At 39.6% G+C, this 21,437-nt stretch overlaps 2 protein-coding genes across 2 annotated transcripts; both read left to right on the top strand.

The window, feature by feature from the left end:
• The first annotated feature begins 798 nt into the window (after positions 1-798).
• LOC131301707 (long-chain-alcohol oxidase FAO1-like) lies at positions 799-6,591 on the top strand. The gene is made up of 3 exons (XM_058328098.1): positions 799-1,912; positions 2,002-2,274; positions 4,413-6,591. Exons 1-3 carry the CDS (start codon positions 1,688-1,690, stop codon positions 6,159-6,161), a joined length of 2,247 nt encoding a protein of 748 aa, XP_058184081.1. The 5' UTR covers positions 799-1,687; the 3' UTR covers positions 6,162-6,591.
• Positions 6,592-10,038: 3,447 nt separating this feature from the next.
• Positions 10,039-16,540, top strand: LOC131301716 (long-chain-alcohol oxidase FAO1-like). Its single transcript, XM_058328108.1, has 3 exons — positions 10,039-10,670; positions 11,973-12,248; positions 14,555-16,540. Exons 1-3 carry the CDS (start codon positions 10,446-10,448, stop codon positions 16,292-16,294), a joined length of 2,241 nt encoding a protein of 746 aa, XP_058184091.1. The 5' UTR covers positions 10,039-10,445; the 3' UTR covers positions 16,295-16,540.
• The last annotated feature ends 4,897 nt before the right edge of the window (positions 16,541-21,437 follow it).

Here is a 21,437-nt window from a genome sequence, read left to right as displayed (position 1 = left end):
ATGCTTTGATACTCTCAAATAGAGATATAGAGTATGGGTAGGAGATGCGCTTAAGTGTTAGGCCATGTTTGTAAGAGCATCTCCAACCCATACTCCATTTCTTCATTTTGGAGGAAAACCATTCTCCAACACATCCTTTAAAACTCTCCTCCATTTGGGAGGATGAACTTTTGATCCTCTAAATATAGAGGATGAAGAAAAAAATAGAGGATCTCCTCCAAATATGTGTTGGAGTTGAGAAATAGAGTGTTGGGTTGGAGTTGAGATAAATAGTACAATCTTCTAAATCTACTTTTCAAATAAAATAGATTAATTTGATCCTCTCAAATAGAGATTTGGTGGGTGTTGGATTGGAGATGCCCTAAGTGTTTTGGAGTGTAGGATAGGATTAGCAAAGTTGTGGGACCACTAATCCCTTGTTTGGTTTGATTGAGCAAAGGGGGGGGGCCTACCATCTAGGAATCACTAGGGATTGGCTATGCTTTTGTTTCAACGGATTAGGATTAGCAAAGTTGTGGGACCACTAATCCCTTGTTTGGTTTGATTGAACGGGGGGTGTGGGGGCTAGGAATCACTAGGGATTGGCTATGCTCTTGTTTCAACGGATTAGGATAAGCAAAGTTGTGGGACTACTGATCAATTATTTGGTTTGATTGAAGGGGGGTGGGGAATCAATTATTTGGTTTGATTGGAGGGGGGGTGGGGGGTGGGGGCTACCACCTAGGAATCACTAGGGATTGGCTATGCTCTTGTTTCAACGGATTAATAACACCACCTAGGAATCACTAGGGATTGGTATGCTCTTGTTTCAACGGATTAATAACACCACCTAGTACCAGGAATTGGTAACCCCGTCCGAAGGGGTGTAAATCATGAGAAAATCTTGTTTACAGAGTAGATGTAAACAAATGTTTACGGAGCTTAATTTCGGTCTTTCAAAAATATTTTGGACGGTTCGAATTTTTTAAAAACTATGTGCATTCTTTTTACCGAGAATTCGAAAATGGCTTGGTTTTTTCCTAGTTTGGCTTAATAATCCTTGTGAATTATTTTTTTTTGTCTTTATTCGAAAAAAATTTGGTTTGTCAGCTTTGCATCAAATTTTTTATTTTTATTTTGTAGATTATTGGTTTGTCTCGATGGAAAGAATCTAAAATTTAAAAAACACGTTTAAAAAAAAAATTGCCCAAAGATAAAAATACTTCAAAAAGTGTCTATTTTGGATTACTTTTGTCTTTATTCAAAAAAAAATTGAATAGGGAAGACCACTTCTCGGCTAAATGTTGAACTTATCGCCGATCACGTTTTGGCCTGCGACTTGGTTTCAACGGTGGCCAGAGGAGAAGTCAATCTAGGAGATTTCTTGTTAGAGGGTGTAAAAGGAAATTATGGTGTAATCTAATCCCATCCAGACCTAAACAAACATAGTATTAATAATTCTATCATCCAATTCCATGCAACAAACATGAGAGGATAATTTAACAACATCACTATTAATCCTATCTCATCACGAATTTCACCCAATCCAGTTATCAAACGGGACCTTAGTTTAAAACCTAACAAGCTATTCAAAAAAAAAAAAAAAAGGATTCAACTTTATAAATAGTCTACTTGTGATAGATCATCGCAGAACTAGTAACAAGATATTAAAAAAAAAAACACAGAGAGAGAGAGAGAGAGAGAGAGAATGGAGAGAGAATGCCATCCATTATTGAGGGGAGGAAGGAGGGAACGTAAGTACGGCCATGAGTTCTCTGCTGCTCAAATGGATTCATTGACTAGTGTCTGTGAGGCTATACTACCACCCCTGCCGTTGAATTCTCTAGAAGTCCCTGGAAAGGATGGCCGAACCAACAAGGCAATTCAATTGCTCCACACAGCTTCTGGTTCTCAAAATTCAGTTCCTGAAGAGGTAACAACTCTCTAGATCTCTTATTCTGAGTTCTCAATAAACTTAAATTTGTTATATATGCATATGTGTGTGTTTTGGTATGGGAACAGGTTGCTGAACATATAGCGAAGAGGACACCCTTTGGAGCTGTGATCTTGGTAAAAGTGGTCTTGACCATCATATCTACCAGGCTGGGGACACTTCTGCTCTGTGGCTCTCTCTGTTTTGGTGGTAGATGGCCATTCATTAACAAATTCTCACAAATCTCCCTGGAGAAGAGAGAGAGGGTTATCCAGAGATGGTTCAGGCGTTGGCTTTTCACACCCATCCGACTTGTATTTGTACTTATCAAAATGTTATGTCTCTATGTCTTCTTCTCCCAGGTAAAAAATTCTTCCTTTTTTTTTTGTTTTTTTTTTTTTGCAGATTTTCTTTTCTCCCGTTTCCGCGTTAATATGAAAAGGGTCGCTTAAATATTAGTTCTCAGACCTTCCCTTTAGTTTAGGATATGTTATCGTCCCGGTCACTTTTGGAGTATGTTTTTATCCCAACATTTGAATAAAATCAAGTTGTTCCTTTCCCTCTCTTAATCTCCCTAGCTAATCTTTCTCCATCATAATCTTTTCTCTCCAATCTCCTCTTTTTTTTAAAAAAATTTTCTCTCTTAATCTCCCTAATCTTTCTCCATTATAGTCTTCTCTCTCCAATCTCCTCTTTTTTAAAATTTCTCTCACTTAATCTCCCTAATCTTTCTCCATCATAATCTTCTCTCTCCAATCTCCTCTTTTACTATTTCACCATTTCAATCTTCTCTTTCCTAAAAACTCAAATTAAGTTTCGAAACAAATACAAAAACTGTAAATTTTATTTTTTTAATTTTATTTATGATAAATCTGATTATTAATCCATATGACATATTGATCACAAATATCATAAATTTATCGTAATTGGACATATGTACGTGTGATATGTTTATGTTACGTGGCCCCAAGTTCAAGTATCTACTACTAGTGCATTTCCTAGCGTCGCATCTCCCTAACTTAATATATATATATATACACAAACACATACATACATACAATCCACTTCTAATAAGGGCGCCTTTACCGTATTACGGTAAGGGCTTCCCCTTTTCTCCCCTCCCCTTTTCCGACTAAATTTCGATGATCCGAGCCGCTCAATGTGTTGAGAACATGATTTTAAGAGTACTCATGAGAAATCAGCAAAAAAAATTACCAGAAATAGCTTGATTTGAGCAGTTTTTATTTAAACCGTTAGATAAAATACAAACAAAAACTGCTCGGATCAAGCCCTTTTCGGTTTTTTTTTTTTTTCTGATTTCTCGCGGATACCCTTAAAATCATGTTCTGAATATATTGAGCGGCTCGGATCATTGCAAATTGGTCGGAAAAGGGAAGCTCTTACCGTAATACGGTAAGGGCGCCCTTATTAGAAGTTTGGCACACATATATATATATATATATATATACATACATACATACATACATACATACAGGCGGTTCTGGAAACACTTAAAAAATTTTTTAAAAAAACACTTCAAATCTTAATTTCATAATTCCCGATCAAATTTTGATGATTCAAGCAGCTCAATGTGTTCAGAACGTGATTTTAAGGGTGCCCGCGCGAAATTGGCAAAAAAACTAACCGGGAAGGGCTTAATTTGAGCAGTTTTTTATTGGACCGTTCAATAAAGTTCAATAAGAAACTGTTCGGATGAAACCCTTCCCAATCTTTTTTTTTTTGCTGATTTCTCACGGGCACCCTTAAAATCACGTTCTGATCACATTGAGCGGCTCGGATTATCAAAATTCAATTGCAAACTATGAAGTGTTTTTTTAAAGGTTTTTTTAAGTGTTCCCGAAACCGCCCCGATATATATATATATATATATATACACACACACAGTCACCTAAAGAATAGATATGGATACGAAGACATGTCAACCTATGTACGTTATTTGTGTGGTAGATCTACCCAACACTATGCTCACATAATAGTATCTTTTAAACCATGAAAAAATGTACTTACACAGGATGATATAACAGAGTGTACAAACTTTTCATTTCTTTTCCATATCATAGCAATGTGAGCTTCTTTTCCTTCAAACATCACAATCAGAATTTACCAAGGTTTCTTGACTAATTTGGAAAACGAATTTTGTTCTTTCAAAAGACATCCAAAATTTCTCTTTGGTTTTTCCCTCTCCTAGGCACAAGGAGAAATTTTTTGGTACCGGGTGGGTACCACGTGGCTATGTCCACGTGGTGCTTGAGTAGTTCATCCGGGCCGTCCAAAAGTATATTGGATGGTCTAGAATGAAACCCTCTCTCTCCTCTCAACCCACCACTATCTCTTCTTTTTTTCTTTTCAAATTCGAGCCGTCCAAAACCGAAATGGACGGCCCGAATGTGCCGAGCGGACACTATATGGTATCCACTGGGCACTGAAAATTTTCTCAGGCACAAGACTTTGGGTTTCAATCATTACAGTTCCGCTGTAGGTTAATGAAAATGCCGAGAATCCCACATGGGAAGCCTTGGGGTACCAAGCTGGAGGCACTCGCGAAAGCCTGTCCCAATCAGACCAAAAGAAGAGTCGACCACTTCAAAACGGAGTAGTCGAAACCTCACACGAGAACGAGACAACCCTCCTCCAGACCCTCAAACAGAAGGGCCTCAAGGTGACTGCCCACCCTGAACAGAACACGTACAAGATCGAATGCGATGTCGTGATAGTGGGCTCCGGTTGCGGAGGAGGCGTCGCGGCCGGCGTCCTCGCCAGTTCGGGGCTTAAGGTGGTCGTCGTTGAGAAAGGCAACTATTTTCACGGCACGGATTATTCCCAGCTGGAAGGGCCGTCCTTGAGCGAGCTGTTCGATCAACGCGGGCCGTTCCCGACCCTCAATGGGGAAATGATGCTCATGGCAGGATCGTCGGTGGGTGGCGGCACGGCGGTGAACTGGTCGGCGTGCCTCAAGCCCCCAAAGCCCGTGCTCCAGGAATGGGCAGAGGAGGAAAAAATCCCGCTCTTCTCAACCCCTCGGTATCTCTCCGCCATGGAAGCGGTGTGGGAAAGAATTGGTGTCACGGAGGGATGCGAACGCGAGAGCTTTCAGAATCAAATCCTCCGCAAAGGGTGCGAAAAACTCGGCCTGGATGTCGAGGCTGTGGCACGGAATGCGACGAAGAGCCATTACTGCGGCTACTGCTGTTACGGATGCAGAGCAGGAAACAAAAAGGGCACCCATTTGACTTGGCTGGCGGATGCTGTAGATCATGGTGCGGTGATCATAACAGGATGCAAAGCCGAGAGACTCGTACTGGAAGGGAACAAGCACAGTGGAGGTAGAAGAAAGAAATGCTTGGGAGTGATAGTGAAGAGTCTGAATAAGATCATCACAAAGAGGCTGCGTATCGAGGCTAAAGTAACAATCTCGGCATGCGGTGCGTTATTGACACCTCCCCTATTGATTTCAAGCGGGTTGAGAAACAAGCACATCGGCCGGAACCTTCACCTCCAACCTCTTCTATTGGTATGGGGATACTTCCCCGAGTCGAATCCAGAGCTCGAAGGGAAATCCTACGAGGGCGGGATAATCACCTCGGTGCTTCATGTGCAGCCCGAGGGATTCAATGGAAGAAGAGGGATCATCCAACCTCCTGCACTGGGGCCTGGACTATTTGCTGCATTGTCTCCTTGGGAGTCTGGACTAGACATAAAGAACAGGATGCTTAAGTATGATAGAACTGCTCATTTATTTTGTTTGATCAGGGACCAAGGCTCTGGAGAGATAAAGCATGAAGGAAGGATAAGCTATAAGTTTGGTAGATTGGACAGAGACACTATGAAAACTACATTGCGGCAGGCGTTGAGGATTTTGGTGGCGGCAGGAGCCGTTGAGGTGGGAACGCAACAGAGCGATGGACAGAGAATCAAATGCAAAGGGATCACCGAAGGCGAAATGGAAGAGTTTCTGGACAAAGTTTATGCAGCTGAGGGACCCAAGTCGATGGTGGAGAATTGGAACATGTACATCTCCGTGCATCAAATGGGGAGTTGCCGGATGGGGGTCAGCGAAAAGGAAGGCGCGGTTGATGAGAACGGGGAGAGTTGGGAGGCAGAAGGCCTGTTCGTTTGCGATGCCAGTGTGCTACCCAACGCCATCGGTGTCAATCCCATGATCACCATCCAGTCGACTGCTTATTGCATTTCGAAGAAGATAGCTGAATCTTGGGCAAAAAGAGTATAAGTTGGACGCAACCGCAGTGCTCTACTTTTGTATGCAAATGCACTCACCATGGGGGTTGGATTAGACTGAGTGAAGTGGAAGAATAAAGAATAAGTTGTAAGAAATTGATTTTCTCGTTTCACTACGCAGGCGCTTCACTTTTTAGTAAAACGCTTGCGTATAGTGTCCTAAGTTGTACCAGTTGTTTGTAATGTAGTAATAATGTAATGGTGTGATGTGCAAGTAGTACAGTAATAATGTAGTGAAACTTTCCCAGAGTACGTGCTTGTATTTGTCCAGGATGTAATAATGTCACACGAGTAATAGTTTGCAATAGTGACTTTCCTGGAATCTTCTTAGATTCCAGGCAAAGGCGTCGTCCTTCCCTATAAAAGGAGTAGGCTACTGGTAATGTACGACTTGAGCAATAATATCTCCCAATGTTTGTTTATCTCCGTCAAATTTACTCATTTGTTTGTTTTCCAGTTAATGAAAGCCGGATTGCGAATCTCTTCAATGTATATGCTTTGGCCACCTTCAAACGTTTCAGTTCTACCTTTCAGAGCGCTTAGAGGAGTTTCCGTATCTGACACTTGCATCACTTTTTTTAAAGGACATTTACCTGCAGACATTAAAATTATATCGAGAACTCGATTATTGCGTAAGCACATAAACACCCCCTCAACCATCATTTTTTCTTATGAAGACCCTCTCATATTTAAAATCGCTCATACAAACTCCCTCACCTAATCTCTGTTACCCAAGTGACACCCATCCGTAGCAAAACCGTTTGTAATGAACCCCCTCATCCATAAATCGAACAAAAATACTATTGTTGCATTACATACATACACCTCCTCTAACCCTTCTCTTTCTCCCCTCTTCAAACAGCCTCCAATCAAAACCTAATACCAGCACAGGTAATCTCTCCCTCTCCATCTAAGTTATTCTCTCTCTATACCCTCACCGACTAACCACAGCTAGTTTTGCTCCACTCCGGCGACCTTCTTTTCTCTCTCCTCCAATACACACTCTCCCCCACACCAGTATTCTCCTCCACTTCTTTTCTCCCACACCTTTCTCCTTTCCCTCCTCTTATTCCCTTCTCATTTCTTCTCAGCAAAAGAACCATTGTAGCACTTGTTGCTGTCACACCACGGTTTTCGCGCTATTGTTAGTGGAATCTGATCTTTTATGGATGAAATAAGTGAAGATGCAATTTTAGGGTTATGTACAAAAGATTCTCTTTAAAATGATTAAGGTAAGAAAAAAAGAAATTGTTTGTAGTCTTTTATCTATGCATGGGATAATCCTTGTTATATATAAAGAGAGCAGAAAACACTTCCAATTGGCAAAAGTTTTGTTCTTCAGTCAACATGTATCACAAACAGGGTACGAGACTCTTAGATCATTAAAAATTTGACGTAATCATTAAAAATTTGACATTCACAAGAAGGGATTTGGCATTATCATTTACATAAAATATACCTAATTATATATTACTACAATTGTAAAGGGACCCTTCTAATGTGAACGTCAATTTTGAAGCTAACTCATTTTTTTGGCTTTTTTCCAAACTATCCATTTTAACTACCTAAAGAAACTATAAAGAAGGGGAAAAAAATAAACCGTCCAAATTTTCTCTCCTTTTTCTACTTAAAATGACGGCCAATAACGTATTTGATAATTAATACCCGCCAAGAATATTTTTAACATTAACAAATGTTCTTAATTTGTCCTTAGCGGATATTAATACCCATATGGGTTTGTGCGGCTAAATCGTTGAACGAGTTAAAACCCCACCTCCTCCCCTGTTCACTCTGGAATCAAGAAACCCATATCGAAACTGTTAACTAATGGGTTACTGAGAAGTGAAGGAATGGAGGGTTTTCGGCTTCTGTGGTGAAATTTGATAGGAAATTGATTTTGTTGGCTAAATCCGTGTTCTTCTTCGTCTTGGACTCAGGTGGTGGTGGTCTTCGTCCCTCTTGGCCTCCTCCTCCTCTCTCTCTCTCCTCCTAAACTCTCTCTCTCCCTCTCTCCCTCCCTCCCCTTCCCCTTAAACACAGAAGTCCCATTTGAATTTTTTTTTTAATTTTGCTGTTGCCGACGTGGGGCCGACCGCCACATGAAAAACAAGGTCGGTGCACTAAGATAGGGGGACCACGCTACAGGAACGTGTGGACTTGGGCATTGGGTGTCCGGACCCCGGTCCCCGGTCCCGCATCCCTGCAGTCATTTTTGCTCACCGCAAACCGCAGCTCCCCAAAACGACGTCATTTTGGGGTATTTTGGATTCCTCATGTATTGTAGTCACGTGACCCCGTCTGATGACTCTGACTAATCTCTCTCTCTCTATTCCTCTCTAGTGCTAAAATTTTCTTCTCCAACTCCAAGTGCTAAAGTACGGTGAAGGACTGTCCCATACTGAAAATTTATTCCCCTAATCCCCCATCTCTTATGATCATCAAGCAAAACTTCATTTTTAGATTAGATCAAACACGGGAAAATAGTTCCTACCAACAAATTTCATTTGATACGGAAACAATTAGTAATCAAGTAGTATTTCTTAAAGAAGAGAGAGAATCAACCATGTGCACATGGAGATTTGAATTAATTTTGGGTTCACTAGAATAGAAACCTGAGTAGAAAACAGGTCCTTTTTTGCTTAATCGAATCCAGAAAATCAATACTTGACCAATCAATTAGTAAATTAGACCGAATCACAAGAACCCATATAAATTCAATCAAATTTCAAGTTCAACACAAGAAGAGAGAAACAAGTCTTTAATCAAATTCGTATCTTAGTTTTTTTTTTTTTTACCGTAATTATCTTCTTATGATACTTTATCAAAGGTTTACTAATTGCTTGATCCCTCTTTGATTATTGCAGTGGAGGAAGAAACTTGAAGAAGAAAAGTAGAAAACGTATTTAAGAAGAAGACAGAGGAGAGAGAGAGAGAGAGAGAGAGAGTTTTAGTTTTGGTCTGTGGGGATTCAAGAGGGAGAGATAGAGAGTGTTTTGGCCTGTGGGGTATTCACGTGCTGTGCTAGAAGAGCAATCCAAAATGCCTCCAAAATGACCTCGTTTTGGAGGCTGCAATTTGCAGTGAGTAAAAGTCACTGCAGGGATGCGGGATCCGTCCCGCTAGTCCGGATAATCGAAAAAAGTTTGGTTGTCCTATATACCTAGTAGGCCCTATCACCACTAGAGCAATATTTGGCAGGTTGCGGATAAAAAATAAAATATTTTGCAGGTTCTTAAGTGTTAGGCCCTGTTTGGTAGTAAGTGTTTTGGAGCGTAGGATAGGATTAGCAAAACTGTGGGACCACTAATCCCTTGTTTTGTTTGATTGAATTTTGGGTGGGACTACGAATCACTAGGGATTGGCTATGCTCTTGTTTCACCGGAGAAACACCACTATGTTCTTGTTTTACCGGATTAATAACACCACCCAGGACCAGAGGTATTGGTAACCCTGTCCGAAGGGGTGTGAGTCAGGAGAAAATCTTGTTTACAGAACAGATGTAAATAAATGTCTGCGGAGCTCAATCTCGGTCATTCAAAAGTATTTTGGACGGTCTGAATTTTTCAAAAACTATGTGCATTTTTTTTCCCGGGAATTTGAAAATGGCTTGATTTTTTCCTAGTTCGGCTTAATAATCCTTGTGAATTAATTTTTTGTCTTTATTTGAAAAAATTATGGTTTGTTAGCTTTGCGCCAATCTTTTTATTTTTTATTTGTAAATCATTGGTGTGTCTCAATGGAAAGAATCTAAAATTTAAAAAACACGTTCAAAACAAAAAAAAAATTTGCCCAAAGATAAAAATACTCCAAAAAGTGTCTATTTTGAATTACTTTTGTCTTTATTCAAAAAAATTGAATACAAAAGACCAATTCTCGGCTAAATGTTGAACTTATCGCCGATCACGTTTTGGCCGGCGAATTGGTTTCAACGGTGGCCGGAGGAGAAGTCAATCTAGGAGATTTCTTGTTAGAGAGTATAAAAGGAAATTATGGTGTAATCTAATCCCATCCAATCCCGTGCAAAACAAACATGAGAGGGTAATTTAACAATCTCACTATTAATCCTATCTCATTATGAATCTCATCCAATCTATCACAATTATCAAACGAGACTTTAATTTAAAGCCTAACAAGATATTCAAAAAAAGAAGATTCAACCCTATAAATAGTCTACTTGTGATAGATCATCGCAGAACTAGTAACAAGATATTCAAACAAAACAGAGAGAGAGAGAGAGAGAGAGAGAGAGAGAGAGAGAGAGAGAGAGAGAGAGAGAATGGAGAGAGAATGTCATCCATTATTGAGGGGAGGAAGGAGAGAACATAAGTACGGCCATGAGTTCTCTGCTGCTGAAATGGAGTCATTGACTAGTGTCTGTGAGGCTATACTACCACCCCTGCCATTGAATTCTCTAGAAGTCACTGGAAAGGATGGCCAAACCAACAAGGCAATTCAATTGTTCCACATAGCTTCTGGTTCTCAAAATTCAGTTCCTGAAGAGGTAACAGCTCTCTAGATCTCTTATTCTGAGTTCTCAATCAATCAATTGTGATCGACCACATGAGTCACTTTTTGCCCTTCCATATAGTTGGTTGATCATATCGTTTTGTTAACTTTAACCGGTAAACATATCTAAACCATGATTGCCAAGATGAAATGTCCGGAACTGACCTTATTTTTTTCTCTTTCTTTTCGAACCAAGCAATGGAAGTTTTTTTTTAAATTTTATAATTTACCTTTCTTTTATTTTCTTTTCCATAAGTTCCATGCGAACGTACAAACCCATATCATTTTCCCTAAGTTCCAAACAAACTCTTATTATTTTCTCTATTTTTGTATCTACTGTTACCAGATCATCAGTTAGGGGCTGTTTGATAAAACTGAAACTAAAAGCTGAAAAATTAAGTACTAAAAATTGAATGCTGAAATTTTTAAGCTAAAAAGCTGTTTGATAAATATATTAAATAATGAATTAAAAAAATAATGAATTAATGTTGTTCCAATTCTCTTTTAATTTACTAACAGTCATAATATACTTATGGTAATGATGGAGGAGTGGTGGTGGTGATGGTGGTGGAGGTGGTGGAGTGGTGGTGGTGGTGGTGGTGGAGCGATGGTAGTGGTGGTGGAGTGGCGGAGGTGGTGGCAGGAGCGGTGGTGGTGGTAGAGTGGTGGTGGTGGTGGTGGAGTGGTAAAGCTGGTGGTGGTGATGTGGTGGTGGTGGTGGTGTAGTTTTAGTAGTGGTGGCGGTGGCGGTGGTGGAATGGTGGAGCTGGTGGTGGTGGTGGAGTGGTGGTGGTGGTGGAAGTGGTGTAGTGGTGGTGGTGGTAGGAGCGGTGGTGGTGGTGTAGTGATGGTAGTGGTGGTGGTGGTGATAGTGGTGGAAGTGGTGGTAGTGGTATAATGGTTGAATATAAGTACACAAAAATTCAGCCACAATTAAGTAGCTTTTTGAGCTACTTAATTTTTTTCAACTTTTTAACCAATATTTTAAGTGGTACTTAATTTGTTAAGTAATGTAAAATGTAGTTATCAAACCTACTAAATCACTTATTACTTAATTGATTCAGTTTTAAGTGCTGAATTTAAGTTATCAAACAAGCCCTAATATATATATATATATATATATATATATATATATATATATATATATATATATATATATATAGAGAGAGAGAGAGAGAGAGAGAGAGAGAGAGAGAGCTGTCTTCTGTCTCCAAAAATAGAGACGTATAAACATATATACGTCATACATGTATAAGTCTCCTTATATACGCATGTGTGTGCTTTGGGATGGGAACAGGTTGCTGAACATATAGCTAAGAGGACATCCTTTGAAGCTGTGATCTTGGTTAGAATGGTCATGACCATCATATCAACCAGGCCGGGGACACTTCTGCTCTGTGGCTCTCTCTGTTTTGGTGATAGATGGCCATTCATTAACAAATTCTCACAAATCTCCCTGGAGAAGAGAGAGAGGGTTATCCAGAGATGGTTCAGGCATTATTGGCTTTTCACACTCATCAGACTTGTATTTGTACTTATCAAAATCTTATGTCTCTATGTCTTCTTCTCCCAGGTAAAAAATTCTTCCATTTTTTTTTTTTTTTTTTCAGATTCTCTTTTCTCCCATTTCCGCATTAATATAAAAAGGGTCGCTTAAATATTAGTCCTCGGTAGTTATATATGTTTTTATCCCATCATTTGAATAAAATCAAGTTGTTCCTTTCTCTCTTTTAATCTCCCTAGCTAATATTTCTCCATCATAATCTTCTCTCTCCAATCTCCTCTTTTCTTTTTTTAAATTTTTCTCTCTTACTATTTCAGTCTTCTCTCTTTCCTAAAAACTCAAATTAAGATTCGAAACAAATGCAAAAACTGTAAATTTTATTTTTTAAAATTTTATTTATGATAAATCTGATTATTAATCGTAAGGAAATTGGCTTGATACCTTAGAACATCCACAGTAAAATAATTAAATGTGAAAAAATAAAATATGTCACATCAGATTTTGATTATCCATTTAGAGGTTGCTAAAGTTAGCAATGTCAAATCCCACATTGGTTTTTTTTTTCCCATAATCAAACCAATGGGCCCTCCAAACTTTTTCTCTTTCATTTCATGCATATTTTTTGAAAAAAATTATTCATCAAACAGTTTTTGAAGAAAAACAAAACAGTTGTTTAAGAAAAAGTTTTCAAAAAAAAAAATTGTGTAGAAAAAACAATTTTTCAAAACAAAAAATAGTTTTTCAAAAAACGCACTTTGTTCACTTAAAAACCATAAATGCAGTTTTGAGAAATTTTGAAAGAACTGTATTTACACAAACAGTTTTGAAAATTTAAAAACTATAAATACAGTTTTTTAAAAACAGATTTTGTGTAAAAAACAGTTTTGAAATCTCAAAATCCGTTTACCAAAAAATAGTATTTTAAAAGTTTTGTGTAAAAGAGTTTTGAAATTTTAAAAACACACTTTATTTACTTACGCCTTTTTAAAATTTTGAAAAAACAGTTTTTTGTAAAAAAAAAGTTTCTGAAAAAAGCAGAAAAAAAAATCTGAAAAAACAGTTTTTTAAAATTAGTTTTTGAAAACATAGTTGAGAGAGAGGAAAAAAAAAAGGAAGAGAGAGAAGGTTTTTGTGTAATAATGGTGTACTTGATTGAGAGAGGAAAAATTTTGTTATTAGCAAAATGTTGCTAGTTTTAATTATTTAAAGGCTAAAATTTGATGAGTTGCTAGTTTTAGTTATTCCAATGTGAGCATTTTTTTAAGCAAACATTGCTATCCTTAACAATATTTTGGTTTTGATTATTCCACTGTGGATGCTCTTAGGCTCTCCACATGACATATTGATCACAAATATCATAAATTTATCATAATTGGACATATGTATGTGTGATATGTTTATGTTACGTGGCCTCAAGTTCAAGTATCTACTACTGGTGCATTTCCTAGCGTTGCATCTCCCTAACTTAAATTCTACGATATATATTTATATATATACAGTAATTTTCAGGTCCATTTGTCCGGATTTTCTTATGGTCCGGATTTTCCCTTTCCTAATTGATTTGCGATGATCCGAACCGCTCAATGTGTTCGGAACCCGCGAGCAATCAGCAAAAAAAATGATCGGGAATGGCTTGATCTGAACAGTTTTTTACTAAACCGTTCAATAAAAAACTGTTCAGATCAAGTCCTCCCCGATAATTTTTTTTGTTGATTTCTCGCGTGTACCCTTAAAATCACGTTCTGATAACTTTGAGTGGCTCGGATCATCAAAATTTGATCGGAAAATGCGAGCTAGGTCCGGACGGTCCGAACCGTAAAGCGTCTGGACCTGAAAAGAACTATATATATATATATATATTGTCACCTAAAGGATAGATATGGATACGAAGACACGTCTTATCTACGTTATTTGTATGGTAGATCGTACCCCAACGCCAAGCTCACATAATAGTATCTTTTAAACCATGAAAAAATGTACTTACACAGGATGATACAACAGAGTGTACAAACTTTTCATTTCATTTCCATATCATAGCAATGTGAGCTTCTTTTCCTTCAAACAGCACACAATCAGAATTAACTAAGGTTTCTTGACTAATTTGGAAAACGAATCATGTTCTTTCAAAAGACATCAATTTTTTTCCCCAAAATTTCTCTTTGGTTTTTCCCTCTACTAGGCACAAGGAGAAAGTTTTAAGTACTGGATGGGTACCACGTGTGCCCACGTGGTGTCTGAGCAACTCATCCGAATCGTTTAAAACCGAAATAAATAACTCAAATGTACCGAGAAGACACCATGTGATATCCACCTCGCACTGAAAAATTTCTCAAGGCACAAGACTTTGGGTTTCAATCAGTACAGTTCTGCTGTAGGTTAATGGAAATGCCGAGAATCCCACGTGGGAAGCCTTGGGGTACCAAGCTGCAGGCACTGGCGAAAGCCTGCCCCAATCAGACCAAAAGAAGAGTCGACCACTTCAAAACGGAGTAGTCGAAACCACACACGAGACAACCCTCCTCCAGAACCTCAAACAGAAAGGCCTCAAGGTGACTGCCCACCCTGAACAGAACACGTACAAGATCGAATGCGATGTCGTGATAGTGGGCTCCGGTTGCGGCGGAGGCGTCGCAGCCGGCGTCCTCGCCAGTTCGGGGCATAAGGTGGTCGTCGTTGAGAAAGGCAACTATTTTCACGGCACGGATTATTCCCTGCTGGAAGGGCCGTCCTTGAGCGAGCTGTATGAACAAGGCGGGCCGTTCCCAACCCTCAACGGGGAAATGATGCTCATGGCAGGATCGACGGTGGGTGGCGGCTCGGCGGTGAACTGGTCGGCGTGCATCAAGCCCCCAAAGTCCGTGCTCCGGGAATGGGCAGAGGAGAAAAAAATCCTGCTCTTCTCAACCCCTCGGTATCTCTCTGCCATGGAAGCGGTGTGCGAAAGAATTGGTGTCACGGAGAGATGCGAACGCGAGGGGTTTCAGAATCAAATCCTCCGCAAAGGGTGCGAAAAACTCGGCCTGGATGTCGAGGCTGTGGCACGGAATGCGACGGAGAGCCATTACTGCGGCTCCTGCGGTTACGGATGCAGAACAGGAAACAAAAAGGGCACCGATTCGACTTGGCTGGTGGATGCTGTAGAACATGGTGCGGTGATCATAACAGGATGCAAAGCCGAGAGACTCGTACTGGAAGGGAACAAGCACGGTGGAGGTAGAAGAAAGACATGCTTGGCAGTGATAGCGAAGAGTCTGAATAAGAGCATCACAAAGACGCTGCGTATCGAGGCTAAAGTAACAGTCTCGGCATGCGGTTCGTTATTGACACCTCCCCTATTGATTTCAAGCGGGTTGAGAAACAAGCACATCGGCCGGAACCTTCACCTCCACCCTGTTCTAATGGCATGGGGATACTTCCCCGAGTCGAATCCAGAGCTCGAAGGGAAACCCTACGAGGGCGGGATAATCACCTCGGTGCATTCTGTGCGGTCCGAGGGATTCAATGGAAGAGCGATCATCGAATCTCCTGCATTGGGGCCTGGACTATTTGCTGCATTGTGTCCTTGGGAGTCTGGACTAGACATAAAGAACAGGATGCTTAAGTATGATAGAACTGCTCATTTATTTTCTTTGATCAGGGACCAAGGCTCTGGAGAGATAAAGCATGAAGGAAGGATAAGCTATAAGTTTGATAGATTGGACAGAGAGACTATGAAAGCTGGGTTGCGGCAGGCGTTGAGGATTTTGGTGGCGGCAGGAGCCGTTGAGGTGGGAACGCAACAGAGCGATGGACAGAGAATCAAATGCGAAGGGATCACCGAAGGCGAAATGGAAGAGTTTCTGGACAAAGTTTATGCAGCTGAGGGACCCAAGTCGATGGTGGAGAATTGGAACACGTACATCTCCGCGCATCAAATGGGGAGTTGCCGGATGGGGGTCAGCGAAAAGGAAGGCGCGGTTGATGAGAACGGGGAGAGTTGGGAAGCGGAAGGCCTGTTCGTTTGCGATGCCAGTGTGCTACCCAGCGCGGTCGGCGTCAATCCCATGATCACCATCCAATCGACTGCTTATTGCATTTCGAAGAAGATAGCTGAATCTTTGGCAAAAGGAGTGTAAGCTGGACACAACCGCATTGCTCTACTCTTATATGCAAATGCACTCACCATTGGGGTTGTATTTTAGAATAAATAAATTTGTATTGTCTTGAATAATGTATAAATAACTAAGGGGCATGGCTCCCATGTATGGCTTTTATTATTATTATGCGATGTGTAAGCCTTGTATAAGGCACACTTGCACGTCTGTTATGTTATGAATCAGATCATAAGAAAACAAACCAGAGGAAAAAGTCTTTCCCCTCCCCCTCTCTCTCTCTCTAACAATTACCTAGCTTGTCTTCCTTTAGCCTCATACACCTGTCGGTTTATCACCAAAAATTCACCTTGTCATACACCAAAAATCCATCTAAATATTTTGCACCCAACAGGTTGAATTAGACTGAGTGAAGGGGAAGAACGGGAAAATAACGGCCCAGGACATATTTTAATAATTAATACCTGCCAAGAGGAAGAACGGAAAAATGACGGCCCAGGACATATTTTAATAATTAATACACACAAAGAATAAACTAATACTAACATTTGTTAATGCTGAAAATGTCTTTAACGGGTATTAATTATCAAAACATGTCATTGATTGTAATTTTTTCCCATAAAGAAGCTGTTGTGTGAATAAGCTATTTTTCAGCAGGCATTGTATTCAACGACTTGCTCTTGCCAAAAAATCTAGCGTCTGGTTACTATTGAAAAATGATTGAAAAGTGGGTCTCACATTTTGTTAATTATAGTCTTTTGAGCGGTACTAATGGTACAACAAAATGCTGTACAGCAGCGTGTACAGATCGGTTTTGCGTTCGTCTCGGGTCCTGCAAAGATTATCGGAGCCGCTCATTTTGTTCAAAACATATTGTTTATGATCCATATTATTTACAGTCCCTGTAAAAAATCATTTCAATCTGATATCGGTAAAGTTGGATGATTCGTAAAAACATCTTTTGAAGCAAAGTTAGATGATTCGTAAACGCCTTAACCGATATCGGATTGAAATGATTTTTTACAGGGACCATAAATAATATGTTTTGAACAACCTGAGTGGCTCCGATTATCTTTGAGAGACCCGAGACAGACGCAAAACCCATCTGTACAACCTGCTGTACAGCATTTTGCTGTACTGCAATCTTTACTTTAGTCTTTTATCTATGGGAATCCTTTTTATACCATATAATAATAAAGAGAGCAGAAAACACAATGAATTGGAAAAAGTTTTGTCCTTCAGTCAACATGTATCACGTACAGGGTACGGGAGTCCTAGATCATTAAAAATTTGACACTCACAAGAAGAGATTTTACCACTTTGCATTTTTTGCTTTTTTGCAAAGCACGATTTACACCCGCGATATGTGTGCCCAGCCATATCGAATGAAGTCTAAAATTATTCTCATATGAGCTCTGCTCCAATTTCAATTGGGCTCTTTACAAGTGGCCTATATGATTAGATTTCAAAAATTAGCAAAGGTGCGCTTAAGCCAATGGCAGGGCCATTAAGGGATTGGGTGTGGCCAAGCCCCCCCCCCCCCCCCCCCGTGTTTTTTAATGGTGGTGCTGTTAAAGTGCGTGCGAGCGAGTGCATCAGCATGAAAGCGATTTTGAAAAATATGAGAGGAAACTAGAACGGTGGGATTGTGTGCAATTACAGTTGAACCAACTACGGGAGAGAAATCTATATAACCCAACTACGAAATAGAAAAACGAAACAATAACTTTTTTGTTGTTGTTAACTAAGTATCAGGGTCAGTTTACGCATATCTCGACTAATCCTTAAAACCATAAACCAACCACCCACCATAAACAAGTTAAAAGGACAAACTGACCCAGTTAGGATTTGTAGCAAAATGTTTGTGTTGGGAAAATGATGGCCCTGTCCGGACGTGTTTTGATAATTAATACTTGCCAATAACATTTTCAGCATTAATAAATGTCCTTAGCATGTCCTTAACGGATATTAATTATCAAAATACGTTATTGACCTCCATTTTTCCTTTGTGTTTGGTGACCTAAGGCCTAAGAATTCGTCTTCATCGTGCAATTTGTATTACCAGTTGACATAAAATTAGAAACCGTGCACAAAGAGTATTCGGGTTTTCTACTCCAAAATTTAACATTTGGACTCCGGACACTGGAGTTTGGCTTTTGGATTAGAAATCTTAATATAATCTACTTTGGACAAACGATTTTTTGAAGTATGAACTACAGAAAATGAATTATGATGGGCTTGGATCGGGTTTTTACGGGTCAAAATTCTTAGGCTTAGGATCGGGTTAATCGGGTAAGCCAATGGCTCGGGCTTCAAAACCTGTAGCCCAAGCCCAACTCAGAGGGATCGGGTTGGGGTTTGGGCCAGGCTAAATTTCAACGGGCTCAGACGGGCTTCTAGCTATTGAGCCAAATTTACACCCCTTTGGACAAGAAAGTAAGACCCTTTTAGGCTTAGGCGGGCTATTTGAAAATCATGGACTAATGAGCTCAAGTTTACAAAATGCTAAAGCCCAAGTTTCTTAGGGCTCTAGAAGCTTGAACACATACCAATATAATGGGCCTAAATGGGTTCCAGTTCCCCTAGTCTAGATTTTTCTCTGTGGGAAACTTGACTAATCAGGCTCCGTTCACGGATAAAAAAAAAAAAAAAAGGTTCCGTTCCGCTGAGGTAAATAAATGTTTATTTTTTAAATTAAAAGTGATGTATTATAAGAATGAGAGAATGACATGTCTCATTCAGCGAAAAATAAGTACTTAAAAAATAAGAAATTTAGCGGAACGAGGTCTGAGAGTACTCTGCATATATGAAACTTACAAAATTTGGGAAAATTTCTGGCCGGTCCTATTTTTTGCTTAGAGTTCCATGCAAACCCCTTTTAGTAGAGTTATTCCATCCAGCACCTTTTTAAATATGCTTTTACTATTTTACCCTTATCACTTTTCAACAACCTACAGAATTCACATCCCAATAATTCACACCTCATAGAATTTACACCCTACAGAATTCACATGCCAAGAATTCACACAGAATTCACATGCCAAGAATTCACACCTCAAAGAATTCACACCCCAAGAATTCACACCTCACAGAATTCACACCCCACAGAATTTACACCCCTTTGAAGAATTCACATCTCATTTTTACTATTCATCCAATTTGTAGAATTCACACCCATTTGCAAGAATTCATACCTTTGAATTGGCACTCATTTGAAATTCACACCCCACAGAATTCACATCCCAAAAATTCACACCTCACAGAATTCACACTCCTCAGAATTCACATCTCATTTTTACTATTCATCCCTTTTGCAGAATTCACACCTATTTGCAAGAATTCACACATTTGAATTGACACTCATTCACACCCCTATGCACTATTCATGCCCTCAAAATTTTGGATAAATTATTGGTTTGAATTCTTGAGTGCGTGGATTTGGCCCAATACACCATTTACAAAATTCACACACCTTTACAAAATTTACGTCTCTAAAATTCACATATCAATTTACAGTCCTTTCCACATCTTTTGCATAATTCACACCCCAATAATTTTATATCATACCCTTTTGCAGAATTCACATCTTCGAAAAAGATAGAATTCACACCACCAAATTAAGAATTCACACCTTCAAAAAAAAGAATTCACATATTTAAAAAAAAAAATTCACACCCTTGAAAAAGATAGAATTCACATCACCAAATTACGAATTCACACATTCAAAAAAAGAATTCACTTCACCAAAAAAATTCACACCCCAAGAATTCACATCTCATCTGTTTTTTTTCATACCTCTAGAATTCACACCCTTGAATGCAGCCCATCGGCACAATTCACACCCCATAAATTACATAATTCACATATCTAAATACAGAATTCACACCAGTCTACACAATTCACACCCCTCAAATTATAAAATCCATACCTCTAAATACAAAATTCACGCCTCTAAATGCAAAATTTACACCCCTAAATACAGAATTCACACCTCATCTGCACAATCCACACACTTAATTATGAATTTAGATTATTAATTATGATTGTGGATCAAAGGGCAATTATAGTGCATCCATTATGATTGTGGATAAAAAAAAAGAAAAAGAAAGAAAATAAAAAGAGAATAAAAAATACAAAGGGCAATTAAGGTGCAGCCATTATGATTTTGGTTGGACCAGACAGAAAAAAAAAAGGTGGTAGCAAAATTCACTTCGGGTTCTACGACTCCAACAATAACCAAAGAAAGAAGAAAACGAAGTATAATTGCGGATCTAAAAGAGAACAAATGGAAGCAAAGCATTCTCTGGTTGTTGTTGAACACAATAGAATGAAGACAAACCAACGGCTGTGGATGAACCTTCCCCATCTGGGGCATTATGTTATCATTAGAAAGTTTGGCGTTACTTCTTTCTGTTTCCAGTGTTGATTAGGGCTCGCACTACCTAGCTGATTCAGCCGTCCTCCTTCGCCGTCGCGCCGTGACGCCGCCGCTGCCCTCCTCAGCTTCTACCACTAGCTTTGCGATGATGTCGACGACGAGTGCTCACTCGATCCGTCAAGCCACTCCGCCTCGTCGCCATTATCCGAAACCATAGACAAAGACATGCCCCGATTGCGGTTTGGACCCATACTTTGGCTGAACGCCGACTGCTTCTTCCGATGGCCGGAGAGCATGTTGGAGAACCAAGACCCCGTCGACGTCGTGCTCGAATTCACAGAATTCAGATCCGAGTCCATCTTCTCCACCTTTTGGTGTTCTCAGATTTATATTGCTTTGTTGGTAGGGTTTGGAACAATTTGTGGGGTATTTTGGATAGATCACTTAAAACAGGGCTTAGGCGGATAGTGTAAGACACACGAGGGGCCTAAACAGGTAGAGAGATACAAAAATGGGCCGGCCAGTCAGTTCCCCTTCAATTTCTCTCCCTACTATAGTTTTCACTCCAGATTGCACCATATCTCCGTCTGTTCTATATTCTAAGCACGTGGAGTCCACATGTGTGTACTCGCTTCTTTTCATTTATAGAAGTCCCAAAAAAAATCCGAGAAAAAACTGCATCACGGAACATAAAATCCACGTTAAACATTTATTTTCATTCATCAACTAAGACAATTCAATTATCAAAACAAATTACCCAACATAAAAAACCACAACACACATCTATAT

This window comes from Rhododendron vialii, chromosome 1a (genome assembly GCF_030253575.1).
Source record: "Rhododendron vialii isolate Sample 1 chromosome 1a, ASM3025357v1".
Classification (NCBI taxonomy): Eukaryota; Viridiplantae; Streptophyta; class Magnoliopsida; order Ericales; family Ericaceae; genus Rhododendron; species Rhododendron vialii.
The sequence above is the reverse complement of the archived record's forward strand: the minus strand, read 5'-3'. Positions and strand labels throughout refer to the sequence as shown.

Bases quoted from the DNA above. Each gene is read 5' to 3' on its own strand.
- LOC131301707 (XM_058328098.1), top strand. From the start codon at position 1,688: ATGGAGAGAGAATGCCATCCATTATTGAGGGGAGGAAGGAGGGAACGT. The intron at 1,913-2,001 runs GTAACAACTCTC...GTATGGGAACAG, and splicing joins AAAATTCAGTTCCTGAAGAG to GTTGCTGAACATATAGCGAA. The intron at 2,275-4,412 runs GTAAAAAATTCT...GTTCCGCTGTAG, and splicing joins TCTATGTCTTCTTCTCCCAG to GTTAATGAAAATGCCGAGAA.
- LOC131301716 (XM_058328108.1), top strand. From the start codon at position 10,446: ATGGAGAGAGAATGTCATCCATTATTGAGGGGAGGAAGGAGAGAACAT. The intron at 10,671-11,972 runs GTAACAGCTCTC...GGATGGGAACAG, and splicing joins AAAATTCAGTTCCTGAAGAG to GTTGCTGAACATATAGCTAA. The intron at 12,249-14,554 runs GTAAAAAATTCT...GTTCTGCTGTAG, and splicing joins TCTATGTCTTCTTCTCCCAG to GTTAATGGAAATGCCGAGAA.